The sequence below is a fragment of the Pelodiscus sinensis genome, chromosome 6, assembly GCF_052426305.1.
Source record: "Pelodiscus sinensis isolate ZL-2025 chromosome 6, ASM5242630v1, whole genome shotgun sequence".
NCBI lineage: Eukaryota > Metazoa > Chordata > Testudines > Trionychidae > Pelodiscus > Pelodiscus sinensis.
In genome coordinates this window covers 122,830,365-122,847,129 of record NC_143057.1, presented here as the reverse complement: position 1 = coordinate 122,847,129, position 16,765 = coordinate 122,830,365, and the positions used below count along the sequence as shown (strand labels likewise).

General features: G+C 46.5%; 1 protein-coding gene across 3 annotated transcripts in view; it reads left to right on the top strand.

Annotated features, from left to right (window-relative positions):
• Positions 1–16,088: 16,088 nt before the first annotated feature.
• PIK3C3 (phosphatidylinositol 3-kinase catalytic subunit type 3) overlaps positions 16,089–16,765 on the top strand; it is a 132,320-nt gene continuing 131,643 nt past the window's right edge. For all 3 annotated transcript variants that reach the window (XM_075932756.2, XM_075932755.2, XM_075932754.2), the window contains exon 1: positions 16,089–16,242. In XM_075932756.2, the coding sequence (XP_075788871.2) occupies positions 16,175–16,242 (68 nt within the window). In that variant the 5' untranslated portion in view covers positions 16,089–16,174. The remainder of the gene's footprint in view (positions 16,243–16,765) is intronic.

Genomic DNA, 16,765 nt, shown 5'->3' with positions numbered 1-16,765 from the left:
GGACATTCTTGCCTTTTGAACAGTGAATAAATCTGATAACTTTAAATAATAATAATAGTAATAATAATAAGCAATAATTTATTTCCCTGATATTTTTCTGGATTCAATTACTTTTTTCCCGTTTGTTCTGTGCGGGCTAGACACATAAATTCACAGCTTTTAAAGATCTGGCTGTTGCTGTCTTGCAACATTTCTACATGTTTTCAGCCTTACAAAGATGAGAGAAGCCTGTCTGTGTAAAGTGCAGATTCATCACTTGTGGAAAGAACTACCAGTGTAGGATTCACCCCTGCCTTATATTTTCCAATCTACTCTGCTCATTCTACATTTCTTTGTATGACGTTGAATCCATTACCTTGCAGATAGGCATTGGGCCTACATCTAGACTGCAAGATTCTTTCGAAAGAGAGCACCCAAGGAGTCTGGATGATCTCTTTCGAAAAAGCACAGTTTGCATTCCATACCGCCTTTTTTCAAAAGAGCACTTTTGAAAAAAGGCGTTCTTCCTCGTAAAACGAGATTTTCCGCGGTCAAACAAAACTGCCATGTTCTTTCGATTTACTTTCAAAAGAACACGGCAGCAGTCTAAATGCAGGGGAAGTTTTTTCGAAAAAAGGCCACTTTTTTCAAAAAAAAGCCCTGTCGTCTAGACATGCCCTGGGGCGCAAGTATTCTTCTTTTGTCTTTTCGTTTCTAAAGCTGCAGGTTGAACCTCTCCAAACTGGTGGAGGGCTGGCAGTTGGAAGCCCTATGAGGGCTGGGAGCCCAGCCAGGCTGGCAGCAGAAAGGCCGGTGGCTGGACAGGCCAGCAGCAGAGGGGCCAGCAGCAGAAGCAGGAGAGCCCGTGTAAGTGGGAGCCTGGATGGCTGGCAGCAGCGGGCTCCAGAGAGGCTGATATGGCAGCAGAGCCGGTATGTGGGAGCCTGGTGGGCTGGCCACAGTGGGGCTGGTGGCCGGGAACTGACTGAGGGTCTGGCAGCCCAGCAGGGTCAGTGGGCTTGGGGCTGAGTGCTTATTTGGGAGGCCAGCAGAAGAGGGGAGGGAGCCAACTAGAAGGGTTGGGGAATCCAGCTGGGAGGCCAACAGCAGTATGGCCAGCAGTCCTGCCGTGCCCAGGAGCCCAGTTGGGCTGGCAGCAGAGTGGGAGCCAGCCGGGTGGCCAGGCCAGGAGTGCAGCTAGGTTGGGGGGGCCAGAAATGACCTCCCCTGCTCAGGCAAACTCCTTCATTAGGGTCCCGAGAGTGCCAGACTAGGAAGTTCCAACCTGTATTATAGCCCATGTCAATCTGTCTCATGTGCCCATCATTGTAGTATTTGACCACTAGTATGTGATTGTTGTGTGATCATGTGTCACTTTTTTAATTCTTAGAATCATAGGGTGGGAAAAGACCTCAGGTGGTCATCGAGTCCAACCCCCTGCTAAACGCAGGATCGTTCTGCTGGAGTAAATTCCTCATGCAGGGATCATCCAGTCCAGATCAAGACTGCAAGCCACGCCAAAGACAGGAAGAGCGGCAAAGATGAGCAACATGAATACTAAGTAAAACAGTACAAAAAGTAGGGCCAGGGCTTGTCTGGGATTTCAAGCGAGAATCATGCCCATCCACCAACAAGCCAACTCTTAATTTTGTCCTTTTTATTTTAAAGGACACTGAGTCAAATTCCTCCGGGGCATAATGGTACTGAAGACAGTGGAGTGAACCTAGAGGGATAACTCAGAACCACTCTTTTCCATGTTAGGTCTCCACTATTCCTTTCAGTATTAGCAAGACTGTTTCCTCCTGCATAGCCAGTTAAATAAATTGGTGCATGACCCTGATGTTGGGAAAGTTTCCATCTGGGACATTTTATGGACGACATTCTGTGTCATCGTATATCTCAGCCCTCTAACAATGGTGAACTGCTCTTTTAAAAATGATTTCTATGCCAGTGAAGGAAACAGATCTGAGATCATGCATCTGACGAAGTGGGTCTTTGCCCACCAAAGCTTATGCTCCTACACTTCAGTTAGTCTATAAGGTGCCACAGGACTCCTCGTCGCTTTTGCAGATTCAGACTAACACGGCTACCCCTCTGATACTTGAGATCTGAGATCCTAATTCTGAAGAGTTGTTATTTGCTTGTTTGGGCCTATTTTGCAGCAGTGGTGCTAGCGGTGTATATTTCCATCTCATTATGATATCACCAATGTATGTCAGTCATAACCAAAAAGGATCACCTCAGTCTGCATGGCCCATTTAAGTCTCTCCCCTGAAAGGTTATCAGCTGGGATAGGGTTGTTTGGAGTAGGGCTATGTCTAGACTGCAAGCTTCTTTTGGAAGAAGCTTTTCTGAAAGAGATCTTCTGGAAAAATGTCTTCAGAAAGAGAGCATGGACACAGTAAAAGCACAACAAAAAAGCAATGTGTTTTTTTCGAAAGATATGAATGTGGACGCTATCTCACATTTAAATTCTGATTCCTATGGATGGAATGGACACCAGGGCACCTGTGCTTTTTCCTGGAGACCTCTTCTTTCAAAAGAAACCCCTCATCCCCGTCCACACACACCTTTTTCCAAAAGAGCTCTTTCGGGAAAAGGCTTCTTCGTCGTAGAAATAGGTTTACCACTGTCGGTAAAAACCCTCCGTTCTTTTGACTTTCTTTTGAAAGAATGCAATAGCAGTGTGGACAGAAGTGTAGTTTTTATGGTTTTCTGGAAAAACTCTGCAGTGTAGACATAACTTCGGAGAAGCAACTCGTTTACACAGACCATCAACTTGCCTGTTGGTGGTGATTTTCACTTGGGGTTGCTACTCCTGGAAAAACAGCCTGAACCTGAATTCCAGCCTTTCTCTTGTTCCCTTGAGAAACTCCTCAGACTCCACTTCTTCCCACCAAGTTCTCCAGCAATTACACTCATTCCCCAGCTGTACCTAATAAAATATAATTAAAATGAGATGCAGCAGCCAACATAATGGATCCTGTATAATTCATTCAGTCTTGTTAACTTATCTTTTGCCTTTTCCTGGCACTGTGTCCTATCCCGTCTCCTTCATCGTATGTATAGTGGCCCAGTGTCTATGAGTCTGTAATGCCAAAATGCTGGCTGTTCCCTCTTGGGGGCGCTGTTGCCTGAAATGCTGGCTGTTCCCTCTTGGGGGCGCTGTTGCCTGAAATGCTGGCTGTTCCCTCTGGGCGGTGCTGTTGCTGAAATGCTGGCTGTTCCCTCTGGGCGGTGCTGTTGCTGAAATGCTGGCTGTTCCCTCTTGGGGGCGCTGTTGCCTGAAATGCTGGCTGTTCCCTCTGGGCGGTGCTGTTGCTGAAATGCTGGCTGTTCCCTCTGGGCGTCCCGTGCTACATGTACATCACCGCCTTGCCCCCCTTCGCCTCCTGCCGTGGCGCTCTGCTGACTTCTGCGCCGCTCAGCCGGGCCGCCGCGTGGGAGCAAGTGGCGCAAGCAGCCATTTGGGCTCCGTGCTCCCCATGCAGCATGGGGAATGCGGAGCCCAAATGGCCATTTGGGCTCCGTGGTCCCTCGAGTGAGAGGCAGGAGGGGGAGGAGAGCTGAGAGAAAGAGGAGTGGGAAGCAGTAGGAGGAGGAAAGAAAAAGAGAGAGAGAGACGGAGCGAGAGACAGGAGGCTCAGGAGAGAAGACCGACGTGGAGGAGAGACCTGAAAATCCCGTCTTTTGATGGGCTAATTGTCTAGTCTTTTAAGATTGTTGGTGTAAGGACCTTATGCCTGACTCTCTGCCATGTTGCAACTTTTGGCCACTTACATCAAAAGTAGAGTAGACAACACTAATGAATCAGCATGGCAGCGTTTAATGCCTACTCTGTGCTGGTCTAAATGATTAATCAGGGTGCAAACAGATGGAAAATCAGGCCCATTGTCTTTAATGTCTCTGTACAGTAACATTACGGAATTATGCTGAATATAAATGTAACGACCACCTGGGACCTCTGAAGCTTAGTATAGGAGCCTCTACAGCTTAAGCTATACAGCCAGCAGGCTCTCAGCCCATGCTGTAGAGGTCTCTTGTTCTTAGCTGTTGCTGTGGTTTAGGTGCATGGGACCGTGAGCCACACTAGGTGTATGGGTTACATAAACATATAAATTGTGTATCTTATTTCAAATCTATTTCAAAATAGCTTATTTTGAAGTTTGGCACATCTACACGGCACCAAATTTTGAAATAACATACTATTTCAAGACATCCTGTATCCCTTGTAGAACGAGGGTTACTGAAATAGTGCACCCGTTATTTCGAAAAATATTTGTGTAGATGCAGGGTAGCTTTTTCAAGATACCAGAGGTATCCCAAAAAAGCCATGCATTATAGAAGTACCTTTACTAAATAGCAGTTCTTGAGCCAGGATCTGAGTAGAGAAGTCAGCACAGAGACCTATGCTGTATTCACTTCTACCTTGGGGCTTACGAGGAACTTAAAAAGTGCAATGGCTTTCCATTGTCCTTCCGAATGGGGGTGATTTTCACTCAACAGTGAACAGATGCAACAACACATTTTAAAAGTGTGACTATCTGATAGCGTTTGCAAATTGTATTCAATTGTATTACTAATTTCTCATTTAAAGAGCAAAAAATCCAAGCAGCTCTAAGCAGCTAGATTGACTGTGATCTTGGAATTGCATAGGTCTCTTTATTCTGATGAATACTCAGTCCATTAAATGGCAAAGCCTTCCTATGTTTGTCCAGATAAATAAGGACACTTCCAAATCGATTGTCCATTGTTTGGAGGTAATGATACGAAATAAACTATCCACTCTGGGTAGCTTAACAAAAAGGTGCTTTAGTGCACTGATGTGCAATACTTTTTGGAATAAGCACAGGATCTTCTTACTAGTGCAGTTTCAGACTAGAATGCAGCTTCATCACACACAGAAAAGATGCTGCCTCTGTCATCTGTGCCCCACACCAAAGCCCAGTGTTCATGGGCCTACGTATGGTGCCAGAATTTCTAGCTCTGTGGGGTTAGAGTGCAGAACTGTATTGAAGTGAATAACAAATGGTCTAGTAGCACTTTATAGACTAACAAAATATGTAGATGGTATCATGAGCTTTCATGGGCACAACCCACTTTCTTCAGATGACCGGAGTTATGAGTTTGGGATGTGTACACCCAAAATAAATAGGAGAGGGGAAGGGCATGGGGGAGGGAAGAAAAAAGGAGGGGCTGGGAGACAGAGAATCAGTAAGTATCCGAAGATTGGATAGTTAAACCAAAGCAGATAAAAATCTTTCATCACAATTGAGTCCATTAGCATGTGAATTGAATTTGTGAGTTGGTTGGGATACTACCAATTTAACAACCATTGAAGGTGCAAACAGCTCTCTGTGTTGTATCCTTCCTGACATGGGAGTCTATCTATTGACTTTGATTTTTATCTGCTTCAGTTTAACTATCCAATCTTCAGATACTTACTGATGCTCTGTCTCCCACCTCCTCCCTTTTTCTTCCCTCCCCTCTCCTCTTCCCCTCTCCTATTTATTTCAAGTGTACTAATCCCAAACTTATAACTCCAGTCATCTGAAGAAGTGGGTTGTGCCAATGAAAGATCATGATACCATCTACATGTTTTGTTAGTCTATAAAGTGTTACCAGACCGTTTGTTGTTGTTTTTTCTGTAACAGACTAACTCGGCTACCCCCTGAAGCTTCTTTATTGAAGTGGTACCTTTTCCTAGTTCAGCTGCATGATACTGATAACATTTAAATAAGTTTTGGAGAGGGTGTGAACAGAGAGGGCTCCCGGAGACCCAATTTACTCCAATTGAAGGAGCTCCATTTAGCTCCACTGAAGTCAGTTGTAGTTTTGCCACTGACTTCAAAGGGCCCAGGATTTCACTCTAGGGGTGTATGGATAATATCGGGAAGATGGTTAGATACATAATCAGAATGGCAGTGTAAAGTGAAGAACAGTTCAGCAAGCCTGAAGTAGGGTATAATAGCCTGGTGAAAAGTCCAGTTAGTGTTGGAGTCTGCTAAGTCTGCTGAGGATGAATAGCTGCTTATTCAACAAATAATCCCATTTAAATCATGGAGAATAAATAAAAATACTTGCTGAGGAAGGTCCTACTCAAAGGGTAAAATGTACCAATGGACAGAGAGCCTAATATTATTGAATTGCTTTTGAAGTTGTCACGGCTGAAATGAGACATAAATCCTTTTGCAGGCTTTCTGTGTGGGTAGTTTTTACCCTATGAGTGAAGAAGGATGATCCAGTGGCTAGGGCAGCAGCCTAGAAATTAGGATATCCAGATTTAAGTCCATGCTCTGTCTCAGCCTTATTATCTTGGACAAGTTACTTATGTCAGGTCTATACTATGTACTTACATAGGTATAACTGCATTGCTGCGAGTATGAAAAATTCACACCCATGAGCAACAGAGTTCTACCAACCTAACCCTCCAAGTAGACAGTGCTAGGTCACTGTGAGGACATCTCCCATCCACATAGATATTGCCTCTCCTGGAGGTGGATTGAGTACACTGAGGCCATGTCTACCCTACGCGTAAGTGACATGACTGCAGTCGGTCTTGCAGGGTTCAAATTAGCAGGACCCGCTAATTCGAACTGGGATTGGCACAAGTCATTCTGCTCTTCACACGGAGTAAGGAAAGCTAGTGGGAGCATTTGTTTTCATTCACTTCCCATTGTGTGGATGGCGTGAAAACATGATTTAAGATTTGTCAGCTCCAGCTACGTAATTAATGTAGCTGGAGTTGTGTATCTTAAGTTGACTTTCCTCTTTAGTGTATACCTGACCTGACAAAAGAAGCCCTCCAATCTGGGTAGTAGTATCTTCACTGAAGAGCTAAAATGTAGTAAGTGAAGGCCTGACGTCAACTTCTAGGTGTCTGTTTCCCAGCTGTAAAATGAGGGTGATGGTACCTCACAGGTGTGTTATAATGCAACATCCATCCAAAATTGGGAGGTGCTCAACTACTATAACAATGGAAGCCATGTAAATACCGTAACTAGACAGTCAATAAGGATGGTGGAATCTGGTCCTACATTCTGATAATTATAAAACTCAGATCTCTTGGTCTCTCTCTGCTGTGACCACCTACTGCTGGTGCTAGTGTGTGTCACTGTCACGGAGATATTTACAAAGCACCCTGAATGAGCTCACAGCAACATTTTCAGTAGAAGATAGAATGGAGATTTATTCTTTTGCAAGAGATTAATCTTTTAAATGAACTGTATTTCAATATTCCTAAAGCTTTCTTTTTCCGTTAGCGACATAGCTTAATTGCTGTATAATCAAAAAAGAAGACAAGTAGCAGCTACTTACCTGACTTAACCACATTAACAGCGTGGTGCACAATGTAACTTAACAGTCTAGTGAACTGTCAGTAGCAGAAGTAATTGGAAATTGGTGGGATAGTTGTTCATGTGATGGAATGGGAATTTTTCATGCCTGATTTTAATAGGGAAATAGCTTTCAGGGCAACTTCATATTCTAGTCGTTAGTTTGTAAAGATCCTTCATACTGTAGAAAAGTTAAGATAGCAAAAAAAAAATCCAATTATATGTTTAATGACTTGGCATTTGTAGTAATGCTATCTAGCACTAATTCACCTGTTAGAGAACAGACTATCTTTTAGCCCCTGGGGGTTAATAGAGAGCAAAAGCCTATTCTTATCAGAGGGTGGGAGAAAAAGTGATTAATTTTAGAAAGAAAGAAAGAAAGAAAGAAAGAAAGAAAGAAAGAAAGAAAGAAAGAAAGAAAGAAAGAAAGAAAGAAAGAAAGAAAGAAAGAAAGAAAGAAAGAAAGAAAGAAAGAAAGAAAGAAAGTATGGTGGGTTTTTTACTTGTTCTCTTAGGCTAGGTCTACACTCCAATGCTAAGTTGAAAAAAGAAACACAATTTGCAGTACACAAATTGCTTATTTTTTTCCACTTTACTGTCTAAAGAGGCTTTTCCAAAATTTGGTGCATCTACATGGCACCAAATTTCAGAAAAAAGTGCTCTTTCGACATCCCTTATTCCTCATAAAATGAGGTTTACAGGGATGGCAAAAGAGCGCATCTGCTTTTTCGATTTTTTTTTTCAAAAAAGCAGATGCGTTCCTTGGACACAGCACTGCTTTTCCGGGATACTTCCAGTGCCTACCTCGATGAGAGACAGCAAAGCATTTTGTCTCTGCGTGCTCTGGTTCCCCTCACTTGGGACACCACAGCACTCTGCAACATGAAGCCAGAGCTGCCTCTGGGCACTCTGGTGCTTCTCTTGGACACGTTGCTGCAAGCCTGGCTGCACTTTCTGCAGGCTGCCATCTGGGAGGTCCATCAGGCAGCTGTCAGTATCCAGGAGGCCCTGCGGGAGAGCTTTCACCCTGAGGAGAACTAAGAGCCTCCCTGGTCTGCCCCACTGGGGGCTTGTGCCTCATTCCTCCCTCATATCCTTCCATTTACCCCTCCCTAACTCCCCTTCCTGATGTCAAATAAAATACACGTATGTTCATGAACACAAACTTTCTTTATTTAACAAAACTGGGGAGGGGAAATGAAACTCTGGTGAGACTGGGGAAAGGAGGCAGGAAAAAGGAAGAGAGAGGAATGGAAGAGGGGAGGGGGAAACTTGGGAGGAGGGAGCTGGAAGGGGAAAGCAAGGGGAAGAAGGGCGAGGGGAAGCTCAGGGCTCAGGTTTGGGGGTCTTGCTGGACCAACTTGATTTTCATGCAGACATACTCCTGGGTTTGCATGTGGCCTTTGATGGCCAGGCTGGCAGCTATTCTGCCATAGACGGCCACGTTCCTCCATCTAGTGTGGAGATCATGGTCATTGGGGGCATCCCCCCCAAACCTGAATAAGGTCCACGATCTCCACCTTGGACCAGGAAGGTGCCCGCCTTCTCCGGCCCCTGGCAGGCTCTGGGAGCTGGCAGACTGCTCCTGGGGAGCAGTGGAGGGCTGGCTGGCAGTGGCTTGCAGGCTCATGTTTTGGGGCCACTGGGTCAGGGGCAGCGACTGCTGGCTCTAGGCTGGCAGGCTTGGAGCTGGCACAGGCACTGTGGCCAGAGTCTATCCCTTTAATTGCTCCGGGGAAGAGGGATGGAGACGAGTTTTCTTGGTTGAGGCTGGAGTGGCCACCAGGGCATCCTGGGAAGGCTGGAGGCCCCCTATTTAGATGTAAGTATCTACATAGCACTTATTTTGAAATAGCTACTTCAAATTTGGCATTATTCCTCGTGGAATGTGGTATACCAAATTTGAAATAAGCACTCTGCTATTTTGAATTAATTTCGAAATAGCGGTTTGGCTGTGTAGACTCTAGTAAAATTATTTCAAAATAATGGCTATTTCGAAATAACTTTGCTGTGTAGACATACCCTTATGAAATAGAAACAATAAAACTTTATAGCACCAATTGTGAAGCTTAAAAAATAAATGTTCTTAACGTGTCTTGTGGATATGTGATTACAAGTATAAATACAATCAAACTAGTATTTACATTACAGACCAACCCAAACTAGACCCTTTGGATGCTCTCCTGTCATAGCCCTTGGTTTTGGGGGGAAAGGGGAGAGCAGGGAACAGTTTGAATCTATTTGTTTAAACTGCCACGTTTTCTGTAATTTAGCTGAAGGCGACATGCCCTTATTCCTGCTGCATGGAGCATTTCTTTTACTGCATCTGATGAGTTTTCAAGGTGCTTCAGCACATCCTGTAGGGAAAGCAAATTGTCATCAAAATTGAAAATTCTGAATCTGTTTTCTTTTCCCCCTCAAGGTCCTTGGGGCTCTTGAAATGCTAAGTAGGAAGCCAAGCTCAACACACGCATAAGAGATTTTCATATTTTAAAAGACAGACAGAACAGCAGCCGGCAGCAGCAGCCACTCCAAGAAGCACGTCTTCAAAAAGGCAGCAGCAAGAAAGTTTGCTGCTTATTCGGCTGACATGTTCTTTCAGCCAATGCTCTGTTGGCTGAGAGGCAGACCACCTGGGGCTAGGGAATGACCCTACCCTGTGGCATTGTTATTAGTATTATTTTTAAAAGTGCAGAATTACATTTGGATGCAAGACGTCTCCTTAATGATGGCTCAGCCTTTTGTGCAGGTACAAAAGTCTGATTGATAGGCCATGGGGCTAGGAAAGGAGAATGGAGAAAACAAGTTTATGAATTTGACATAAGATTCGAATCATAGCAGGAACGGCGCCAGTCTCCTCAGACATAAAATTGCACTGGAGGGAGAGATGTGCTGCATGTGTTGATGTTTCAGCACTCCTCTTTTCATTATATCTCTAAACAGCCTACTGAACTTGCAAAATCTGGCAGGTGCCTCTTTTCTCTGACAAATTGTTTGGCATAAGGAAAAACTGAAGCCTGACGATTCTAGGGCAGATCCCCCACTGATGTACACTGACATTGCTCCATTAACTTCAGTGGTTTTATACTAGTGGAGGTTTTAGCCCTCTGTACTTGATGCGCTGAAAAGTTTTTTCCCCCAATGTTGACATTTCATGTTTCCTGTCTTCTTTTTTTTGCCCTCTTTGTTTTGGGAATAACCGGGCTTATCAAATAAACAGCATTAGAACATTATAGCCCACGGGCCACGCTCATTCCCAAGGTAACTCTATCATGTTTAAGTTACACAGGAATGAAGGAGCTCAGGGAGCAAATTTCTTCAAGGAAGATTCTAGAAGCCCAGAGTCTTGTCATTCCAATTGTAGGCAGGACCAGCAGCCCTGGAAACCACCCGTTGTGAACTACAAACCTGTGGCATGTTGGGAGAGCTTCCTGGTTTCTGCCAGGTTGTACCCTCTTCCCTCCCCACCCCGCCCCCAGAAGGCAGAGCTGGCCCAAGCTACGAGCTGACCGGGCTACTGCCCGGGGTGCCCCATTGTAGGGGGCACTGCGGGGCTGCCGGACTGTGCAGGAATGGGGCCAAACATGCGCTGGGCGCCTGGGGGCAGGGCCGCACATGCACCACACTCCCGGGGGAAGCGCCATGCTCCTGGGGCTCAAAATGCACGAATGGCTCGGGCCTGCCCTGCCATCAGGAGGTCCAGCACTGAGTAGGCTGGGAGCAGGAGCTTGTAATAGGCAAGCCTGTTCGGGGTAGTTTGTCCGAATAGATGTGGTCTGAAGTGAACACTTAGGGTACGTCTACACTGCACGGCTATTTTGCTATACCAGAGATATCCTGAAATTGCTACCCCGCATCTACACAATCTGCCTGTTATTTTGAAATATTTTTCAAAATAACGGGCATGCTATTTCACCATCCTGGTAAACCTCGTTGCATGAGGGTTAAGGGATGGCTTGAAATAGCAGGTTATTTCAAAATTTGGTGCTGTGTAGACACACCAAATTTCAAAATAAGCTATTTCGAAATAGATTTGAAATAAGATACGCAATTTGAGTAGCACAAATCGTGTATCTTATTTCGAGTGCTGTGTAGACGTACCGTCACTGACACACGAAGCAGAGCACACAAAGAAGTCTCCTCCCCAATCTCCCAAAGTTGTGTAAAAATTTACAATGCTTCCCCTATGTTGAACAACCCCACAGTGGGTCAGTGAATGGGGGCGGGGTTAGAAGCTACACAATAAAACTTAAATAATGCTGAATCCTGCTAGATGCTGAACACTCAACTCCCCGGGATGCCCATGGAACTGAGGATGCTCAGTACTTTGCAGGATCAATCCTCACTACAAAGCTTTGGAAAATCCCATAGTGTTATGAAGAATTTATTTGCATAGATTACCAGAGTGGTCTGTCAACTTCTCTAGCCTCCAGTAGAAACTCTGGCCTTTGTGAAAAGTCTGTTCCTTCGAGGAATTGCTGGTGTGCAGCACCAGTCAGGATCTGATCAAGTGAAAAGAGGATTTTTTTCTATTGGTTTCAAACTATACCTTGGGGATGACGGTGGGGGAGGAAGGGTGGCAAGACACAAAGGGCAGCAATACCATGTGAAGGAACACAAGTTAGGAACTGAAACGTCTTAGAACTGAAAGCTTATTACAAGGTGGCCTTTGCTGTACTTAAAGAACCATTGACATCTTGTGGACACCTTTGAAAATGATTGTTTATTATACTTGCTGCAGGAATAGCTCGGTACCACCATAAGCAGGGTTTAGCTAGGCACCATGTACATACACAGCAGACAGTCCCTGCCTCGGAGGCTGACAGACTACAACTAAATACTTTTTTAGGAGAAATGTAAACCCAGCTGGGAATCTGAAGCTGGTGCAGAGCACTGTGGCTTGCTAGTTAAACACAAAATGCGCAAATACCAATACACAAAATGCGCAGAGGTTGAGAGCAGCTGGAAACAGAGTCGGTCTGGTGGGTGATAGCCTGCAGGGACAGTGAAAAGGGGAAGAGAACCCTGGGAGCAACTTTCATCAACTACTTCTGGGGTTTTCCAACACCATGCAGGCTGGGAGCTGAGGGCAGGGAGCAGAGCCCTGCGTGCAGGCGGAGGGGGGGGGGGGGCAGCATAGCTAGACAAGTAGGCTAGAGGAGGTCAGGCCTCCAGGTTCTCTTGGGGCAACAGCTAGGAGGGGAGTCCTAGGAGAGCCCGGATGCCTGACCTTCCCTGGTCTGACAAATTCCCTTCATCGGGATCACTCCAGTCCCGAGGGTGCCGGACCAGGGAGGTTTAACCTGTACTGTATGTTTTAGAGAGTTTGTTTGTTTGTCTGTTTGATTGAGAACTCCTCCAAAATTGTAAGAGCTAAGACCACCAAATTTGGTATACAGCTTCCTTCTATCATAACTTAAAGCAATGTAAGGGGTTGGTTGTGCCAGTGTAATCCACACAATGGCTGGGTGTGGTTCACTGTAGTGGCACTTAGACCACTTACAGAAAGAATGTTCTACAGCCTTATGCTAGGTCTACACTACAGCTTTTTCTGATTTTTTTTTCAGAATAGGCTTTTCCAAAATTTGGCCCATCTATACTGGGCCAAATTTTGGAAAATCTCCTTCTTTTGGAAGATCCCTTCTTTCTCCTGGAATGAGCAAGACAGGGCTTCCAAAAGAGCGCATTTGCACGTCTGCAAAAAAAAAGTGGAAGATCAAACGTGTTCCATGGACACAGCAGAGAAAACCCCCACAGTGTAGACGTACCCTTAGCTGAGAGCCAGCTGGTTTATAACTGAAGCTGTAGAGGTTCATGTACTAAGTCCCAGTAGCCCCGGGTTTGGTTCTTCCTGTTGGCATTACACCAGGAAAATGGAATGTGCCTGGAATGGCATTGCTTTTCATAAAACCAAATAGAAAACAGAGAGAATCACCAAAGAGCGTACAGCCCTCAAAATGTACGTCACTGGGCAAATGTTGACAGAGACTGAACCAAGATGAACGAGAAACATTGGATCAACCCAGAATAGGATTGCTTCTCAGTAAACCTTACAAAAAAGAGATAAACCAGAGGAATTTGGAATAGTGCTCTTTTTTGTCACAGCTAAGTCAATTTTTAAGATCTGAAAACTCCTCCTAAATGGAAAAACGTAAAAAACAACAAGAATATTAACAAAACATGTAGATAGTATCATGAGCTTTCGTGCACACAACCCACTTCTTCAAATCGCTGCCCCTCTGAAGCTTCCTCCTAAATGGTAGGAACTAGAACCACCAAATTCAGTATACAGCTTCCTCTGATCATTACTTAAAACAACGTAAGGATTTGGTTGTGCCAGGAAAACAGGACGTGCCACTAATGGGATTGCTTCTCATAAAACCAAACAGAAAAAAGAAGGAATCACCAAAGCAAGTACATCTCTTAAAATTTACATCATTGAGGAAGTGTTGACAGAGACTGGATCAAGATGAACAAGAAACAGGATGAACCTGGAATAGGATTGCTTCTCAATAAATCTTATAGAAAAGAAGTAAAATGGAGAAATCTGGAGTAGTGTTCTGTTTTGGCACTACCAGGCTGGGCAATACCGGGTAAATCTGCAAGTATGCATGTCCTTACTCTGTAATCTGAACAGGCTGCATGAGAGAGGGTGGGTGGGGAGGAGACATTGGGTCATTGGTAGCATTCAGGCTGGAGCCCCAGTGATATAAATAAGAAAAGAGTGTTGGTTGAGAGTTCTCTGTGGGATGCAATGGTTTTGAGGAGCTCATGGCAATGTCTGAAAACTGAGTTTCCCACCAACTCTTCAAACCACCCTCCCCTCCAAAAAAACACAACTCCCCCCAAACACTGAAGCCCCAAAAAGAGATGGAGGAGAGATTGCATAGTGAGTCCTGCCCCCAGTAGTGTTCCTGTCCCATGAGTCTGAGCCTGGCTTCCCACTCCAGGCATTATGACCAACACATGCAGTCTAAGTGCCATTCAGGTTAGGCCTAGGCACCTCTCTATCATGACAGATCCTGTGTTATAAGCCCCCAAACAGAGCCAAGAGCAAACTGCCCTTTTTGGCACTCCCTCCCCAGCTCTTCTGTGAGCTCAGTGCCTTCCCATTTCCCCAGTGGAATTCAGACTGGGAAAACTTGGAAAGGAGGCAACCATTGGTGTGAGAAGCTCCTTTGAATTTGAATGGGACAAGAGCCATAGCCAAGAGCCCTTTGCAAGGATATGGGGAGGGCTGGAGAAGGCAGGAAAACAAGGGCTGGGAATCAATGTGGGGGTTAAGAGGATGGAGAAATCAAGGGTGTTTGGGACTTCTCCCTCCCCAATGTGGGGTTAGTTGGGACAATCGGGCAGGGTGATGTGATGTACCTCGGAGGAGAAATGCAATAGTGCAGCACACCTGGGAACTTTTAAAATTAAAATGAAAAATTAATTCAAAATTTTAAAAACACATAATTACTCATTAATTATATCTTGAATGCGTGCATGAACCTGAATTTGACCAGTTATGATGTAAACTTCAGAGAAATGTTCAAAAAGATGCAGCAGCAGAAGTCCCCTGAAATAAAGTCTGTGAGTACAATTAGGGTTGCCACATAGTTGAACCAAAAATACTGAACACTCTCTGCCCCCCCAAAAAAACCACTGGGGAAAAAATTCTGTTGAGGAAAAAACAGGAGGGGATAGACCAAAGTTGCTGAGCAAAAAAAAATATTAAATAATAAAACAGCATTAAAACAGCATGGTCCCTTTCAGAGTGCGTGCAGAGTCAGAATAGGGATAGGAACAGGGGAGCAGTTGAGCACTAAGACCAAGGGGAAGCATAGGCTTTTTGCAGGCAGCCATTTTATTTTCTTGATCAAGCCAGAACGTAGCTTCCTTGCGGAAGCCCAGTTGCCGAGTGTGTCGTAGGGTTGCCAGGTGTCCGGTATTTTTGCCTCCGGGCCAGGGAAAAAACCCAGAAAATACTGGACATTTTAAGTGTCTGCTATTTTCTGAATTTTTTTACCGGACAGAAGGCGAAAATACCGGACTGCCTAGGTCAATACCCAGACACCTGGCAACCCTAATGACCAATGTTTCATTTATGCTATTAGTAATCGTCATATCAATGATCAATAACATTACGGTGCATATTTTCAGTCATGCCAATGGGCATCCTTCTACGGCTCCTTGTTGACCAATTGTTCTGAATTCTGATGTTGTGAGTTCAGCTCTTTGCTTTGAAAAAGTTGCTGACCCCTGTTCTGGGAAGAGACGTGGCGGCGGCCATCTTGGTTCTCACGCTAGGATGAGACATGGAGGCGGCCATCTTGGTTTTTACTTTAGTGCCAGACATGGCGGCGGCCATCTTGGTTTTTAATTTAGTGCCAGACATGGCGGCGGCCATCTTGGTTCTCACGCTAGGAAGAGCCTTGGCGGCGGCCATCTTGGTTTTACTTTAGTACCAGACATGGCGGCGGCCATCTTGGTTTTTACTTTAGTGCCAGACATGGCGGCGGCCATCTTGGTTCTCCCGCTAGGAAGAGACATGGCGGCGGCCATCTTGGTTCTCCCGCTAGGAAGAGACATGGCGGCGGCCATCTTGGTGTCCATGGGCTGGGCTTCGCCATCTTGCTTTCCAAGCCCATAGGGGCAGCCATCTTAGTGAAGACTTCGTAGGGCGCGGCCATCTTGCTTCTAGCGCGCCCCGGCGCGGCCATCTTGGTAGAGACGTGACGCCGGAGTGGGGGGGCGGCGGCGGCCGCTTTGCGTCCCTTAAGCAAGATGGCGGCGGCGGCGCGCGCGGGGATTGGCGGAGCCGCCGGCGCTCGCGAGGGTCAGGGGAGGCGGTGCCGAGGGAGGGCTCCGCAGCAGCCATGGGGGAGGCCGAGAAGTTCTACTACGTCTACAGCTGCGACCTGGACATCAACGTGCAGCTCAAGATGTGAGTGAGGGGAGCGGCCGCCCCGCCCGGCTGAGGGACGGGGGGGGGGTCTCAGGGCGCGCAGGCGAGGGGGACGCAGCCCCCGAGGGAGAGCGTGGCGGTGGGGGGAGGGGCGGGGCTGGGGGACAAAGGGGGCTCGGCCCATTGCCCCGCGCCTGCAGAGGGGGCTCTGCTCATTCCCCAGGCCGGCGCTGGCTTTGGGAGCTGGGCACCCCGAGGACTTGCCCTGCCCTCAGCCTGGGGCAGTCTCCCCACCAGGGCGCCCCCCCCCCCCGGGGTCTGGTTTCCTTGCCCCCCCCCCCCCGGGGTCTGGTTTCCTTGCCCCCCCCCCCCCGGGGTCTGGTTTCCTTGCCCCCCTCCCCCGGGGTCTGGTTTCCTTGCCCCCCCCCCCCCCCCGGGGTCTGGTTTCCTTGCCCCCCCCCCCCGGGGTCTGGTTTCCTTGCCCCCCCCCCCCGGGGTCTGGTTTCCTTGCCCCCCCCCCCCCGGGGTCTGGTTTCCTTGCCCCCCCCCCCCCGGGGTCTGG